This window comes from Protopterus annectens, chromosome 5.part0 (genome assembly GCF_019279795.1).
Source record: "Protopterus annectens isolate FY-2018-M chromosome 5.part0, PAN1.0, whole genome shotgun sequence".
NCBI classification, from domain to species: Eukaryota; Metazoa; Chordata; order Ceratodontiformes; family Protopteridae; genus Protopterus; species Protopterus annectens.
In genome coordinates this window covers 150,822,290-150,840,992 of record NC_056735.1, presented here as the reverse complement: position 1 = coordinate 150,840,992, position 18,703 = coordinate 150,822,290, and the positions used below count along the sequence as shown (strand labels likewise).

Genomic DNA, 18,703 nt, shown 5'->3' with positions numbered 1-18,703 from the left:
CACAATAATATATGGCACATATAAATCTCTTTTCCACATATATATTAGTCCTGCAAAATTACAGTGCCTGACTAGTCTGTATAATAACACAACATTTTTCAGATAACTTTAATGCTTCATTTGATTTCCCTAATGACACATCACATACATGTTCTCCTCTTATCAGTGGTGTGGAGTTCAAATGTGTCTTTAAAATGTTTGCCATTTTTTTAATTTTTCTTGACTGTTTCTGTGGCGCTGCAGCTGCCCATTAACCTGTAAGTTTTTATACCCATTATATCTGACATTACTAGAACTCTTTTATTATTTGGAATAGCATTTGCTGTGTAGTAAACTTGTACTTTTCCAGCATTGTTTCCCCATATTGCCTGGTAGCATAAAATGCATTCCTATGCCCATGTTACTCCTTCATTTTGAAATCATATGAATATTTGGCTATTTTTCTGCTTATACTTTCTGTCACTTCTAGCTGTGTATTTAAACACTTGCTCCTACATTGCTTTAAATAATTTTATTTCTGTATCAACACACTACCTTACATGTAATTTGTGCTGTGATATGTGCTGTGGGAGGTTTTTTTGGAGTATGGGATATCATACTGTTGCTGTATCCTAGCTGCCTTTTTTTAATTTCTCCAAGTCTTTTGGATTTCTAATACCATGATGAGACTGGACCCCATTCCTAAGTCAAAGTAAGTTTAAAGTTCATGAAATTCGTATTGTTTCACTCTTTGATGTCAGCCAAAAGTGCTCTTCACAGCACCAGCAATGTGCCCAGTAATGACTCCTTCTGCAATTCGTACAGGGTTACATGGATTAGTAACATATGTAAATATGATTGTAAATTCTTTTTTATAAGACCCATTGCTCCTGCTACTATTGGAACTGTCTGGGTAGGTATCCTTCTTCCACATTGCTGTCGTTTCTGCCTGCAGATCCGGTATTTTATGACTTTGTGTCTCTCTGTATGCAAGACACTATAGTCACTGGGTGTGGCAATTTCAATGATCAATGCTACTTTTGTCTTCTTTTCTTGGACCACTATATCCGGTTTTCTAGCATCTATCTTTTGAACTGTTGGTAATGCGTGATCCCATGTGATGTAAACTTCATCATTTTCTGTGATGTTTTGTGGGTTATGTTTCCAGTGTTTTTCAGCCACTTTGATACCATAATGTTTGCACAATTCCCAGTGCAACAGTCTTGCCACATTATTTTGCCTTTCAGTATACAGTCTTTCTGCCATTAGTGTGTTGCAACCAGCAACAAGGTGTGTGACTGTTTCCAATTTGGTTTTACAAAACCTACATTTGTCTGTTTCTCCCACATGTTCAATGGACTTTGTAAACCAGAGTGTACATCTTGGGCTGCCTCCTATATGGATTCTATGATGTGTGTCTTTCTTGCATTAGTATCCACCACACAAAGTACTCGCACGTAAGGCAGGTGCAAAGGCCAAAAAACCTTACAAAACTCAAAAATAGGCCAGCACCAAAGGATGAGATAAATATGATATATTAATATAATAATATATATATATATTGTTATATTAATATATCATATTTATCTCATCCTTTGGTGCTGGCCTTTTTCTTGCATTAAGTCAGATTTGCACATAGTGGGTGTTAGGCTTTGCTTTGGAATATCCTGTCAGCAGCTCCTGTTTGTGTTTTTATTGACAGTATATTAGATACACCTACGTCTGGAATGGTGTCCTGTCTGGCATGGAGATGGCATATTTTAACCATGACTTCTGAACAGCACTGAAGTGAACTTCTGCTAAGTGCAGAGGCAATGGGATGAGAATCAGCAGCCCCCCATCTGAGGTCATGTCATCTCCAAAGAAATATTTCAGTGCTCCCTTCATGAGCATGGAAAGGGGGAAGACAGCTGCCTTTAATGAAGTTTAGATACCTCAGTGTCATGTTTACAAGTGATGGCAAAAGTGAATGTGAGAATGACAAGTAACCTCTGTGGCTGTGGTAGCAGCTGTAGTCTTGTGGATGCTAAATGAATCCATGGTGATGAAATGGGAGTGTCTATGTCCCATCCTTGATTATTCTCACAAGTTGTGGATAGTGACTGACAAGACAAGGTCACAGATATGAGTAGTGAAGACAAGATTTCTCTGTAGGGTCTGTGTGCCTATTTTCTGTAACAGTGATGTAGACTGTGTAATTCTGATGAAGTTTCCGTGGGTAAAACAAAAGCACTATTTTGGTGTGGATATTTTGTATTAAACTTTATACCATATTTTTTTGTCCTGGCCTTCTCTTTGCCTGCAGATGTATGGACCTTTACTAGCTTTCTTTTTTGCACTGCTGTGGAGTTTTGGCATTTGTATTATTTACAGAATTTCCTGTGGTTACTAGTATCTTATAAGGATGCCCTAAGGGTCACTGCAGTTGAGGGTGTTCTTCTGAGCATAGCCCATTGGACACAGGTCGTATGACACATGGTGGACAAAGATAAGTTATATTTTTCAGGTATCCTGGAAATGCTTGTGAATCCCTTAAGAACAGCTAGTCCTGTTCTACCATAGGAAATTAATCACTGTAATGATACAAAAGTCCCTTTCTTTGCCAATGTTAAATCGAAAGAATATGTAGTCAGTTTGCTTGCAGTACCATGTTGTAGGCTGTATCATTCAACTGGGGACACTGGTACATCTTCCAAAGCCTACAATTTAAGTGATTCATATGCAGTCTTAGATGTGGTCCATTAGCCAGGTGAGTATGAACAGATTTCTGTATGATCTAAATACTCCAACATGAATTAGGCTGGGTTATTTTCAGATCTCTGTAAACAGAGGCTGAGGCTAGCAGAGATGAAGGCTGCCTTAAACTGTAAAGGATAATCATTGAGATACCCTCAGTCACATAATCAGAATACACATTCAAGGTAATAATACAATTACTATATCAAGTTCAAGACTGGGCAACGTTTGCTGGGAATTCTTAATACTGACCATTTATTAAAAATACCAGACCCAGATAACAAAGAAGTAAAGGCCCATTCCCTAATCCCAATGAGTTTTGTGAAAACATATTTGTGTTCAAGAACAAAAGTGACAACTCTTACATTTCAAAGGACAAAGGATAAGCATAGCTGAGTGAAACTGTGGCTTTCATAATGATAGAGTCACATGAGTGGACAGATGAATGACAAAGAATGAGCATTTCCAGTGTTGGAGAATTATTTCAAAAACAAATTAAGAAACTTTCTGTTTTTCTAGACATGATGGTGTTTAGCACAGTGCAGTGCTATAAAGATCCAGAGTTGGGCATCTGGGAATTGTATTCCTCCCGCTGTCACTATAAAGGGAATTTACATGGATTCCATGGGAATGAGCAACACAGAGAAAGTGAGCTGTTTTCAGCAACACATCAGCTTTAGTAGTATATCAGTATAGGTCTACTCATTCCTAACTCTCTCTCTCTCTGTAGATATATATATATATATATATATATATATATATACATGTTGGTATTTTAGGGTTGTGTTTAGGGCTGCAAGAGTTTTGGAGACTGATGGCCTTTTACTGATATTGAGAGCCCAAATGTAATTGTGTCACCATGAGCAGTCTTGTATGGGAAATCAATAAAAGGAGCAGAAGGGAGGGCCAGCAGCTTTGCCATTTAAGAATTTGGAACACTGAGTGCAATTCCTACAAACACAGGATCACTGAACGGGAGAGATTAAACTGCTTTAAAATTATGCTGCAGTGACTGTACAAAAGAGTATAGTACCAGTAACACTTGGTTCATTTGTAAAAGCAACTGATGGAATAAGCAAAAGCTGTAATGCTATTCACACCTGGAAGATAGGTGGTAATCCATTAAGTACGGAAGAGGTAATCAGGGACCTAGGGACCCAGGTTGACAGTAACCTCTCATTTGACACTCACATTGCCAAAGTGGTTAGGAAGACCTTCTATATTGCCCACCTTATCATGAAGGATTTCACATCTAGATCAAGAGAGGTCATTGTGCCCCTGTACTCTTCTCTTATCAGGCCAATGATTGAGTACAATGCCCCATTTGGGATGTATCTTACCCGACACCTGCAGCAGTTGGAAAGACCCCAAAAGTTCCTCACCAAGAGGATAAAGGGTCTTAAACATATGTCATATGCTGCCCGACTGAAAAAACTGCAGCTCTATTCAGTCGCATACCGCCTACTCAGAGATGACCTGTGCCTGACGTACAAGGCCATGTCCAATCCAGAATTAATGGACATGCTCCACCTCAGAAAATCCAAATCCATCAGAGCCACGAGAGCAAGAGACTTAAACCTCAACACAGAAATAAATAGGACATGCTGGAGGGACAGATTCATAACCCAGAGGCTCCCTACACTCTGGAACAGAATCCCAATCCATGTTAGGCAGAGCCCCTCACTAACTCTATTCAAGAGAAATCTTGACGAGTGGATGGGAGATTGTAGGTTTACCCCAGGGGTCATCTCTGTGTCACTACTAGACAGAGGCACAGTAAACTAAACCCTAAATGGGCGTAGTATTGTCATCCTAAGGGGTGGTGAAAGACACACACGCACTCTGGCTAGGCTTATAAATGCCCTAGGGCAGATAGCCTAGTATGAATCTATGAACCTATGAACCTATAAGATGCACTTATTTCATGTCTGCAAGCTGTGGTTCATTACTTCTTTGTAGCAGGGAAGTGTCCAAGGGCCAGGATTTAAACCTATAATTCTAAAACTGCACTAGGAGTAAAGATGATTCACTGCTTTACAGCACTATTTTTCCCCTCTTTTATAGTCCTTTAGTAGATGAATGCAGTTAAAAAAGCATGGTAAAAGACAACTTTTGGTCATTTCTGGCTAAATGAAAATTTTTTTTTTTTTGGACCAGCTACCGAGCAGCGAGGAACTGGCTGTAGATGATTGCCATTGTTGAAGTGACATCCCAACCCCATGTGAAAAAATAGGTAAAAGGAGTTGTGGAGGGATGGATTTCCCCATTATATGCTTATCCAGAAGAAATAAAAAGCAGTTTCGGTGACAGGAGTGTCATCGATGCAAGACATATAAACTGATTCAGCAATTTCACAGCAAAAGACAGTGTTGCGTCCACTCTGGAAAATGATCATTTACATTGTGACTTGGTTAGAACTTTGGAAACCATTACCTCATTGCAAAAATGACTGAGGGTTTGGGATTCAGAATATCAGAATGAGATCTTTTTAATTAAATTCTGCTTCTGAGTAAAATACATTCAAAACTTCTTTTCCAAAGGGCAAAATGTCTTCTTTCTCACATACTAGGAGCATCAAATTATTAGTTATCATTATCAACACAGAGGTCAGTCTACTTTGAAAAATGAGGAATTCATCTTGTAGAGAGCTCTATTTCATCAATGTGCATTTCAGCATCATTATTTACCAAGAGCTATCAACTAAATGTCCTACCACCAAGGTCCTAGTACTAAGTCTAATACCAAGAGTCATCAACTAAATGTCCTACCACAAAGGTCCTATTATTCAGCCTAATACCAAGAGCCATCAACTAAATGTCCTGCCACCAAGGTCCTAGTACTAAGTCGAATACCAAGAGTCATCAACTAAATGTCCTACCACAAAGGTCCTATTATTAAGCCTAATACCAAGAGCCATCAACTAAATGTTCTACCACCAAGGTCCTAGTACTAAGTCAAATAACAAGAGTCATCGACTAAATGTCCTACCACCAAGGTCCTAGTACTAAGTCTAATACCAACAGTCATCAACTAAATGTCCTACCACCAAGGTCCTAGTGCCAAGTCTAATACCAAAAGTCATCACCTAAATGCCTTACCACCAAGGTCCTAGTACTAAGTCCAGTATTTTGCAGCATTAAAGTTCATCTGATGGTATGGCCACTAATAGTAGGGTTTGGTTTAATAGTTAAGGCATATACTTCCTAGACACAAGGTACAGGGTTTGATTCTCACCTGTGAGGGAAATTAGCTAGGCTTAAAATGGCTCACAAGGACAGCTAGCCTAGTATTTACCTATGCACCTGTAAACCTAAGTCTGCAAAGTCCATAAATTGTTTATATACTTCCGCTGCTCATGATAAATCATGTGCAAGAAATACTGTTGTTCACAGAGGACTGAAATAGTGATATGGTCAGAGAATGAGATGAAGTCTAGCCTAGGAATGCAAGAACATGTTTAGGAAATGTGTATTTACAGTTCTGTAATTTGTTTATAACCAGTATAATTATTAAGAATTAAAGTTTTTGTGTCATAGGTTGCAACTGAACTAGGCACTGCTCAAACTGAAATATCACTGCTGAGAAAGCAGCTGTCATCTGAGAGAATGTCTATGAAAAACCTAGAAACATTACTGATTTCCAACCGTGAGAAAGAAATCCAGTCTCAGATGTCAAATCAAGAAAAAAACTCTGAAATCCAACTCCTGAGGGATAGACTGTTATTGGCAGATAATAAGATGTAAGTAAGCTCAGCTTCCCATTCCTGTAGATAGAAGAACAGTGGCACATTATCAGAAATATTTCCAAACAGTATGTTCATTTATTTTTAACAAATGAGATTATGACAGTTTTAGATTTATGCTCTGATTTTCTTTTATTGTTTTACTAGTTTATGCAACAGTAGTTATGAATATCTGATCAGGTTGTCTCTCAATCATTAAGAAAGTCATTCTTTTCTCACAGCAGACATAACAACAAACCGACACTGAAAACAAATGATCAAAATTTCTAATTTAGACGTTATGAGCTTTGAGTGGAAAAACTGCAACGAAAAATATTTTACTGCTTTAGAAAGGGTGATGTCTGCAAGAGGCAACAGAGACTGCAGGCATACTGGCACAGAGGGAAATGCTTTATCTGTGATACTGCTAACTGACCTGAGTCTGATTAGCTGTCTGAGTGCCAGAATGTCAGTGGAGTGGGCAGCATAGGGACCGGAAGGCAGTTAACATGTCCAAGGGTAAAGTTATGTTTTTTTTCCATTGTTTTTGTGATACCATGGTTCACAGCAGCCATTAGAACACCTGTAAATATTTGCAGGAATGCACTTGTGAGAACTTGCATGTGTTTCTGCCATTAATGTAATTGCTTATATTGTAGCTGAACAGCGTACAAGTAACACCCCAGATCTGCAGTATGATACCACGGAAATCCTACTGTCGAGCATTCAGCACTGTGAGGCAAGAAATTCACAGTGGCGTACGTTGGCTCCTGATTACCTGATACGAGGGGAAAAGGGAGCAAAAATAAAATAAAGCAAAATGGGGGGGGGGGCAGTATTTCCTCTTATATACTACATTAGAAGAAGTTAATTATTATGCAAAGTAGGTCAGGTATAGCCTTTTAATAGGCAACTATGCAGATCAAACACAGAGACAAACTGTCAGCTTGGACAGCTCATTCCTGAGAATGATGAGTGACACAGGAGACTTATGGAAATGAATCTGTAGAATTTAATATTGGGAGTCAGATTAAAGAATTGCAAAAAGTTCAATGGGGAAAATTCCAATGAAGAAGACATACAATGGGAACAAATATCAACAGTGGAAGTTTCTAGGACATTGGGCAATAGTAAATGAACCATTATTTGCATCTCTGTTACAACCCTACACTGATTAATTACATTACAGCGACCATGAAACAGTGACAAACCAGTTTGCAGTTAAGCCAGGGATAAAAATCCAAAGGGGAATATTCCAGGCTGACTTTGTCACCACTGCTCATTTGTCTTGCCCTTAATCCAGTAAGCTGCCTTGTTAGCAGATTAGGTCATGGCTACAATATGACTCCCAGAAAACAAGAAAGTATAAAGACTTCTCATCAATTTACTTCTGCACATTTCCATAGTTAACACTTAAAGGTGCGTAAGTAAAGTGATGAGCAATGACAGACAATAAAGACAGCAGTTTCTGGATTTTGTAAACATGTGATACTAAACTTCCATGAATATGAGGGCACTTTTACAGACTGTACTTAACATTCATTGCAAGTGGCCTAACAGGTAGCACACTTGCCTTTGGTGCTGAAGGACTAGAAGGCTACAGGTTATACTCCCACTCCAGGTGATTGACTGATGTGTAGCATTGTGAGTTGCTGCACTCCTCATCTTTCAGATGAGATGTTAATCAGAGGTCCCATCTGCTCTGGTGGATGTAAAAGATCCCATGGCACCAATCAAAAACAGTAGCAGACATCCCCCAATACCCTGACCAAATTTCCCTTAGTAGTAGAAATACCACCTTGGGTTTCCCCTGAAAAGAGGCCACTAGCCCAGTGGTACTTATGTAGTTAACAAATGATAAAAAAACAAATTGTTTCAAATATATATATAGACATACACACACACACACACACACAAAATCTCTCTTTCTCTCTCTCTCTCTCTCTCTATATATATATATATATACATATACATAATCTGTGTGTGGGTGCGTATAAATGGCTTTGGTAATTTTGAATGAAACACTTAAATATCAAAATTTGTTTGGTTGACAGAAACAGATGGTTGACAGGTGCACGAGACAAACAATTCTCAGGTAGGGGAATATACCCTTTCCCCAGGATTAGGCTAGCTCAGAGTTTGTGCACATATAATTAGCATGGGGTGTGAGGGCACATCTCCCCACATGTGAGGGGGGTGCTGGAGGGCTTGTCCTCTTGCAGAAACACTTGCTTTTTATTTTGCATGAGCAGTATTAATGCATTGATGCTTCCAATGTCAATATTTTGTCCATTTGATTTGAAGATTCCATCCGTATATTACACACACACACACACACACACACACACACACACACACACACACACACACACACATATGTGTGTGTGTGTGTGTGTGTGTGTGTGTGTGTGTGTGTTATACTCAGTTTCATACAGACTCCTCAGAGCTGACCTCTGTCTGGCATACAAAGCAATCTCAGACCCTGCCTTGGTGGGACTGCTGCATATCCGCAAGTCAAGCTCCACTCGAGCAACCCATATGCTTGATCTCAGCCTGGTCTGTGATATCAATAGGACTTGTTTGCAGGACAGATTTGTATCCCAGAGGCTCAGACCCAGAGAAAGATCACCCTGCATGCAAAAAACTGGGAACTCATTACCCAAGACAAATTTATTTATTTATTTATTTTATTTTTATTTTTATTTTACATTTGTTAAAGATGGTTGACAAGTGCTGGGTTGATGGGTTCTAAATATAGTTTTCCAAGGATACAGATTCCACTTCCACTCCTTACCAACCCCAAATGGTTTGCCAGACCTACCCCCAAATCAGTGGGCAGAGGCTCAACAGCAGGTTCTCAATCTTCTAAGTATCAGGACTATTCAACCTTTCCCAAAAGAGGACTGGGGGCAAGGTTTTTACTCAAGACTTTTCCTGGTACCCAGAAAAGACAATACCTGGAGTCCTGTCCTGGACTTGTCTATCCTAAACACTTTTTTTGGTAATCCCAAAATTCAAAATGCTAACTCTTCATCAGCTGCTTCCCATGCTAGGCAAAAATGTCTGGTTAGCAACATTGGATTTAAAGGAAGCTTACCTGCATATCCCAATAAGGAAATCTTGCAAAAAATACCTAAGCTTCAGAGCAGGCTACATGCACTATCAGTTCTCTGCACTGCCCTTTGGCTTATCTACTGTGCCCAGGGTATTCACAAAGTGCCTATCTCCAGTCATTGCATTCTGCAGGCAAAGAAATATTCAAATATACCCATACCTGGACGATTGTCTAATTCAGACAGAAAGCCAGGACATACTATTAATTCATCTGGCATTTGTAAAGAAACTGCTAAACTCACTGGGGTACACCATAAACGAAAAGAAATCTCTCCTAGTACCCTGCCAACAAATTGTATTCCTGGGAGCAAGCTTGAATACAACTTCCCAGATGGCCTACCTCACGCCAGAGAAACAAGTTTATTTGACAGCCTACTTCAAACTACTGGCCAGAAAGACCAGCTATCTGCAAGGCAAATACTGCAAGCCCTGGGGTTCATGGCCTCTTGCATTCTACTAATTCCATATGCAAGTCTGCATATGAGGAAACTACAATGGTACCTAAAATGCCTATGGTGTCAACATTCTCAGGACCTGGAATCAATGATTCCCATCATTCCTTGTATAAAGACATAGTTCCTTTGGTGGGCAGAGGCCTGCCACCACAACAAGGGACTGCCATTCACTCTACCCCCTGCCACTCAAACCTTAACAACAGACACATCAGACTATGCATGGGAGGCTCACTTGGCAGGGCAGTGCATTCAGGGCAAATGAAGCCCGAGTCAAATGCACCTACATACCAATCAAAAAGAAATGTTAGCTGTACAGAATTCTCTGACAGCCTTCAAGGACCATATTCTTCCAGGACAATTATTGGTAAACACGGACAACACCACTGCTATGTGGTACATAAACAAGCAGGGGGGAACCCACTCATACCCCCTCTGCAGACTAGCCATGGCTCTGTGAACACAGCCTTGAGCTACCAAGTGCACGTACAAGCTCAATTCCTGCCAGGCAAGCTAAATACACTGGCAGACGACCTAAGCAGAAATCTCAGGAGACCCACACGAATGGAAACTGGAGCCAAAGATATTCAATATTCTGAGAAACAAATGGGGGAGCCCAGAGATAAACCTGTTTGCCTCCCCTCAGAACTACCAATTGGGCAAATTCTGTACAAGGACACCCCACAGCCAAGCTTGGAAAGTGTATGCCCTGTCCTTTACCTGGAAAAGCCTCTCAGTTTATGCCTTTCCCCCTCTGCCTCTCCTCTTGAAAGTGTTACTGAAGATCAAACTGGACAAACCAAGGACAATACTCACTGCACCAGACTGGCCACGGCAACACTGGTACCCCCTCTTGCGCAGTATGTCTTTACTGGAACCATGGCACCTGCCTCAGACTCCTTCCCTACTGTCCCAGCAGGAGGGCCAGATCCTGTACCCCCAGCTTCAAACCCTGAACCTGGCAGCCTGGCTAATTACCTGAGTTCTCCTATACCATCCCTCAGCAAACGAGTGCCAGATGTCATCCTGGAGGCAAGGAGGCCTAGTACTAGAAAATCCTATGCTGAAAAGTGGAAAAGATTCTGTTCTTGGAACCAGGCTCAGGGGAAGGGCACAGCAGTGCCCAGTTTACTGCATATTCTTCAATACTTGACAGAGATGCTTCAGAATGGCCTTTCCTTCTCTTCCATTAAAATTCATGCCTCAGCCATTTCTGCATATTATAATACTGAGCTACCCTGAGCTACTCTTCTCTCACCCCCTATTGAAACAATTCCTCAGAGGGGCCAAAAATTTAAGACCACGCAGGAGAGCTCCTACTCCTACCTGGGACCTTAACTTTGTATTGGAAAAGGTTACTGTACCTCTTTTGAGCCAGCTGCTACTACAGAGTTGAAATTTCTTTCTTGGGCGGAGCCTGGATGGCACTCTACAGCAGCACTTTTTAGAGCTCCTCAAAAATACTTCAAATAACAGGAAATAATTGCTTTTTTCACGGAAGAAACAGTTAACTATTGTTCTTTAACATTTATGCTATCATTATATTGAGTTTGGAATATATTCTTCAAAAATTTCCTGTCAGAAATATCTGGAGTTTAAAACTGCTCTCTGAAGATGAGAAGCTCAAAGAACTCACATGCAGAATTTACTCTGAAGAAAGAAATTCAGTTGATGTCTTCTACTTTACGAGAACTATCTATTCAGTTCCCTTTACGCGAGCCTGGCAGTGCATTTGCGAACTGTCATGAGTGTAGAGAGCCCTTTTGACATTTAACTTCTAACTATAAACCCTACACATTAAATAAATATCACTTTGCCCTTCTAGTTAGTTTAATTACATATAACTTATTTCCGATACAATGTTATTTAAATGTTTATTTGGATGTTTCTCCTCCTTTTTTTTTTTTTTTAATTTTTTGTTTGAGAAGTTAAAATGTCGTGAATTGCTAAGCATTACACTAATTGGAATCTCATTTTGTCTCCTTATCGAACACCACTGTATAAAGTGGAGGCATATTAAAAGTAGCCTGCTTTGTCTTTCCTTGGGTCGGAGTTGGCACGGAATGTTGTTGTTGACGCTTGTATGAAGCGTATATGTCTTGTGGCCAATGATAACTTGCATAGGTTTTTGAAAAGATATTCCTGTTCCCCACAGACGAAGAACATAAAATCTTCTAGTTATGAGGAAAAACTATTCCCAAAACACCCAGTAATGTCTGTACAGATGAGTTCTTTTCTTTATTGTTGACATTAAGGAGCATTCCAAGAATGCTGTGGAGAAACAATCTGTCAAACATTAGAACATATTTGGTTTCCTGCCAGCTCTCCCGTATTCAACAACTGTGTCTCAGTGCTAATGTGTGGTGGTAGCTCAGTGCGGGGCTCTCTTCATTGTCCCCCAGCCATTTACGGTCTAGTGGGTGGGTTTTCCCATTCTAGTCTAGTTGTGCAGGTGAGTGGATTTTTTAATTACACTTGGGAATGGTGCATGAGAGCTACTGTGTGTGGGTTTGTGTGGCTGGCTAGTTAACAGATGTTCTGTAAAAGGCATTTGATTTTACAAATTTCAAATGATATACATGACACCAGGTATTCAATTTCAAAGATGACCCAAAGCACCATACATACACAGCCTACGACAACACACACTGCTAACAAGGAATGCTGTAAATATAGAATAAACATCTATCTCTATAAGTTATTTTCACTTAGTAGATGACTGCAGCATAAAGTATATTAAAAAGTGGTATGAAACTGTGGGGATAGTTTTATTACGGATTAGAACAGCGGCCATATTCTCTGTAACATCATCATATGTAATGGTTTCTGTGCTCATGCAGTTTATCTACAGAAGGAGAGGTTATCGCACACAATCAGGCCAAAGGCAGAGCCTCCTAATTTGAGGAAACTGTCATTGTGGGTTCGAAGAGCTTATTATGATATAACTATTACCAGTCATTGTATTGGGGGGGTAGAAGTCGTAATGCTCACGATACATAAGCTTACAAAGTTTTGAGACATGTGTTTGACTACCTTACCTCTTCCCAAAAGATATACAAGCCTCGTAAGTTCAGCAAAGCAAACTACACACTTCAGCGTCCACTGGTATAGGTCAAATCCTCTCCAGAAAGCCAACATTACATCTTAAGAAACCACAAAAGAAAAATGTGTTAGCAGGGGACATTGCACCAGATTATTATTGTAAAAACCACAATGTTAAGTTGTCAATCTCGCCTTCATTCTTGCTTGATGGGTTCGGAGCCGATCCTCGGCTCCGACTCGGCACTTGCTTTAGCTCGAGAACTCCTTTTACCAGCTCGAGGCAGCCCCATATCCCATGATGCAAGGCAGTAAGTACCCAGATCTCGTTTGCCGCTTCGCTTAGGAGGTCTTCTTTTTACCAGCTCCTGGTAAGTTGTTCACTTTTGTGATTTTCAAGCCCCTTTTTACTCTAAAACTAATTTTTTGATAGTTTAAATTTAATTTATATCCCTTTCTGACAGAAATTCCCTGTCTCTTTTAATTTTTTGTTAGTCAATTCCTATCCCATCCCCTGTTAGGGTGTGTGTGTTGGTGTTTTATAGAATACCTATTGGTATTTTGTTTAATTTAATTTGACTGGTGTGTGTGTGTTTTTGTGTTTTCGGCACCATGTCAAAGGAGAGGGTTTCAGGTTTTAAGAAGTGTGACTCGTGCTGTCAGAAGATGTCTCTGACAGACGGTCACACTTCTTGCCTGTATTGTCTGGGCCCTCTTCACCTGCAGGACTCCTGTGCTATTTGTCACTCCTTCAGCCAGAGAGTCCTGCAGGAGAGACGTAACAAGTTGATTCTTAGGGGCCTTCTTAAGCCGGAGGGCTCTCCGGCTAAGTCGGCTCCACCAAAATCAACAAAACCTGCCAAGGCCCAGGCTTCTGTATCTAAGCCTGCGGCCTCGGCTCCGACTCGTATTGAGTCGAGATCGGCTCCGGCTGGAGCCGATTCTGGCTTGACGCAGCTTTCGGCACCGATGGCTATCGGTGCCGAATCTGTATTGTCCACTTCGATGTCGGCTCCGATCGGTTCTGACACCCATGTGGCACAGGCATCGGTGTCGGCTCCGATCGGCTCCGACACCGTTACTTTGGTGGCTGTATCGGCTCTGGCTGGAGCCGGTACATCGAGACGCCTGTCGGCTCCGAAGTCGGCTCCGACAGGATCTGTAGTATCGGCTCCGATGGCTCATTCCAGGAAGAGGTCGAGGTCTCCTTCCTTGGAGCCGATACTTTCGGCTCCGGCTTCACCTCTTCTATCGGAACGAAGCCATCGGAGCCGATCTTCAAGGTCATCCAGGTTGTCAGATCATGACCTAGAGAGAGTGGTCAGTAGATTACTCAAGTCACAGGTACTGGCCCAAATGTTACACAGCCCGTCTCAGCAGACTGTTGGTCCACACCCCGTTACAGTTCCTCCTTCAACTCTACCCCAGAGCTTGGAGTTGGAGTCTTCGGGCATGGTTACTGCTACGGCTGGAGGATGGATACCCCTTCTGTTCCTTCAGCCTCTACTCTTATCTCCTCTTCCTTAGAGGGATTCGGTGGTCGGGCTTCCATGGTCTCCTCCGAGGGGGTGAGTGGCATCGGACCCTTGTCCGAGCCTGCTCTTCCCTTGGAGCCTCGGCCTTGGTGAGCTCGGCTCCGACATCTGCCTCGGAGACTTCCCTTCGGTGGTCCCTGGAGTTCCTAGCTCTTGGAGCGGGTTCTCTCGGACCTGCCTGGGAGGGGAGCATTCGAGGTGATGAAGAGTGTACTGGCCACTGGTATCAGTCAGCAGTCTGTTCCCGTAGCTCCTCCCTCTATAGTACCTGTTGACATCTCTGCCACTTCTCTTGCTACAGGACCCAGAGATCCTCCGCCTCAGGTTTCCCCATTGGGAATTTCCCCTCTTCCGAGGATTCTCCTGATGTTTGGGAGATCCTCCTAGGAAGAGGACTTGTAAGAGGAAGCATGTAGACTCCCGAGTCTGTCACTTGGATACTGACTTTGATGAGTCAGAGGGATCCCTAGATCCCCTCTGAGGATGTCTCCTTCTCAGACATCCTAGAACTTCTGAAACAGAGGGAAACTGGCCCACCAACAATCCCTCTGAGGATGAGTCAGTATACCTAGAGGCGTTTGGATCTCGGCCCTCCACCTCCTGGGTGTCTCCGCCTTCGACCCCCTTATGCAGGTTATTGCACGAAAGGCGTGGGCAGCTCCTGACTCTGTTGAGCCAGTCCCTAGGAGGCCTTCTAAATTTATCACTGCCCCTAGTGACAAACAATTCCTTACCAAGGGTGTCCCGCTGATGCCATGGTGGTGGCTGCGGCCACCAAAAAGGAACTTGCAGATCCTTCCGTGCCTGTCCATCCTCCTAATAAGGACTCTAGGACCATGGATAGGTACGTGGCGGATGTTTTCCTCAGCGACCTTTGCTATCGTTCGCTGAATTACCTATGTCACTTCACCAGACTCCAAAGAGATATCCTCAAGGAGCTGGGAGAAGTAGTTCAGGATCCTACAGCTGCAGGGGCTCAAGAAAAGATTGCTTCGCAGCTAGGAACCCTCAATTCCATTGCTAACTCCTCCATGCGGCTAATATCTTATGCTGCGGATGGAGCGAGTAGAGCCGCAGGCACAGGTGTGGCTCTTAGACGCCAAGCCTGGATGCGGCTATGTGATTTTTGGATCCCTTTAAGGCGTCCTTCACAAATTCTCCCTTTGATGGGTCAGCTTTGTTTGGCCCTCAGGTGAAGGAAACCTTGACCAGGTGTGAGCAGGATGGCAAGACTCTTTCTGCTGTTGGAGTCCGTTTTTCCACCCCTTCTAGGCCTTATCCCAAAGGACAGAAGGGTGGGAAGATGTGGTTCCGTAAATCCCAAGGAGTCACGCCGGATTCACGTGGTCAGTTTACCCCTAGAGGCAGAGGGGGTAACAACAACAGACACCGCTCTAGAGGCAGAGGGGGTCCGAAGAACCAGGGAAACAGGGAGCCTCTCTCTGATAAGCCCTTTCAGCATCCCTGAGGTGTTGCCCGGCTGTCCCTCCTTGGAGGCAGTCGGGGGAAGATTATCACTGTACCTATAGGCCCTATAGTTGATAGGTATATATTTATAGATAGGGGATATCCAAAAAAGTTACTGGGAAATATAACCACTTTTGTAAAAACACAATGGGGCCAAAAATATAAACCATTGTTGGGGTGTACTATTATTTCCCAGAGCAATCCAAGTATGGATTGGGACAAAAAAGTATGTGTGATAAGATTCAACCCATTTGCTAATTTGATTATTGAAATTCTTAAAAAACATTGGAGCCTAATCTCAACTATAGGGCCTATAGGTAGTATAGTAGGAACAGAGATCAGCACAGTCTACAAAACAGGAAATAATATAAAAAGTCTATTGGAGTGTGGAATGAAAAGCAAAAGAAAAATAGGAACAAAGGGGACTAGAAAATGTGGTTCTTGTAAACAATGTACTCACATTAATACTACACAAACCATCAGACTTGGTAATATCATGCATACTAAGGTGACATGCATAACTGGAAATTGTAACTCTCAGCGTTTAGTCTATATAGCTACCTGTACAAAATGTCCGGCCTTTTATATAGGCAAAACGGAGAGAAAGATCAAAACACGTATATATGAACACATGTACAGGATAAAAAAGGAAGATTCCAAAAATGCCTTATTTAGACACATTCTGGATAAGGGGACAGATCATAGGTTTATGTTTTCGATAATTGATCAAGTAGAGGTTAGTGATAGTGGTGGAAATTGGAAGACATATTTAGCTTGGATGGAAAGTAAATGGCAAATATGCACTGACGCCACTACACCACCAGGAATTAATGATTTTATTAGTTTGAAACCTTTCTTAGCATTGAATTAAGTTCATTAGTCGTAATTTATGATATGTATGCCATTACATTGTACACATTTAGAAGTGATAAATAATGCTAATATGTTAATATGTATTATGTACTGTTTAGTTGTTATAATGAACTTAGACTATTTAGCAACACACAAGGTAGGTCTTCCTCCTACCAAGGTTTGAGCTAATATTAGCTAATAGCATCTCTATGCAACACTCTAGTATATTTATATATTATTATATGAATTTGATATATAGTTACCTAGTAGTAAGTGAAGTTAAAATAGTCCTTTTAGAGATTTATATATGTATATAACTCATGCCGTTATTAGGTAGATTATAGGATATTTTTATCATTAATTTTTATCATTATTCTTCAGAGTACTATATGAAAATGTTTTTAACTTTTTTAACATATCTTCAGTATTTTATACTAGTTTTTCTCATGGAACATTACTGCTTTAAGACTTGTAGTATTTTTGGCGCCAAGTAAGATATAAAAGAATGTACTGCAGTTGTGTTATTGGTTCTGATGAAATCTGTATGTGACAGATGAAAGCGCTCAACCCCAGTGTTTATTTTCTTTTTTCACAATAAAGTGTGCTGTATTTGTATCCATCGGCTTCGAGTGGTTTGGTGATACACTTGTTCTGCACAATCTTTTTGGACATAGTGACTGTTACGTGCCTTATCCATATCTGATCACAATTCACTTACTCTTAGAATTCAAATGAACTTTAAGAAACTAACACTTACTAAAAGAATTCCTGCATATTTTACTAAATTAAATAAGTTTAAGACTTGGTTAGATTTGGAAATAAAATATTATTTAGATGCGAATAATACTGGTGACGTAAATGTAGTTATTTTATGGGATTCACTAAAAGCATATATTTATGGTAAAATCATTTCCTGGTGTAACAATAAAGTAAAAGAATGGGAGTTTGAATTAGTTAATATTCAAAAACGCATTATAGAAATTAACCTCAAGGATGTGGAGAACCTGGTTGAAAAAAAAAAGAAACTGGAGAATTGAATAAAAAATATGATGACATTATAATGTATAAAACCAATCTGGCACTGGAAAAATTAAAATTAAATTCATACGCTGTTTCACCAAAATATATGCATAGCCTAGCAATGAGATTAAAAAGGCATTCCAATACAAACAATATTACAAATATAATTCATGAAGGGGAAAACAAGAAAAATGTATCAGATATAGGTGATATATTAGATGCCTTCAAATTCAATTTCACAAACCATTTTAATATTAATGATTCTCCTCATAACAAAATAGATATAGGACTAGATTATACAAATTTAAATAAAATACCAGAAAGTTTAAACATAAATATTCAGAAACAAATAACATTTAAAGAAATTAAAGAGAAAATTAAGGAAGGCAAAAATAACAAAGCTCCAGGCATAGACGGAATCATTATAGAAATTTATAAATTATTTCCATCATCAGTCATAACAGTACTTCAGAGGGCATTAAATGAAATTTATCTACAAGGCATTATTCCACCTTCATGGAGATACACATTGATTACACCTACTTTAAAAGAAAACAAAAATCCCAACTTGTGTAGTTCATACAGGCCTATTTCACTTCTAAATAATGATTATAACATGTTTATGTCTATTCTGGTTAACAGGATTAAAAAATTTCGAACTCAAGTCATTAATGAGGATCAAATGGGGTTTATTCACAACAGACACACTCAAGACAACATACAAAGAATTTTAACCATTATAGATCTCTTAAATAGAGACAAAGCTGAAGCTTTAATAGTAACATTAG

At 40.5% G+C, this 18,703-nt stretch overlaps 1 protein-coding gene across 1 annotated transcript in view; it reads left to right on the top strand.

Annotated features, from left to right (window-relative positions):
* Positions 1-18,703, top strand: part of TSGA10 (testis specific 10) — a 1,008,750-nt gene that overhangs the window by 875,864 nt on the left and 114,183 nt on the right. Inside the window, exon 17 of the mRNA XM_044071816.1 lies at positions 6,252-6,454. Coding sequence (XP_043927751.1) covers positions 6,252-6,454 — 203 coding nt within the window. The remainder of the gene's footprint in view (positions 1-6,251; positions 6,455-18,703) is intronic.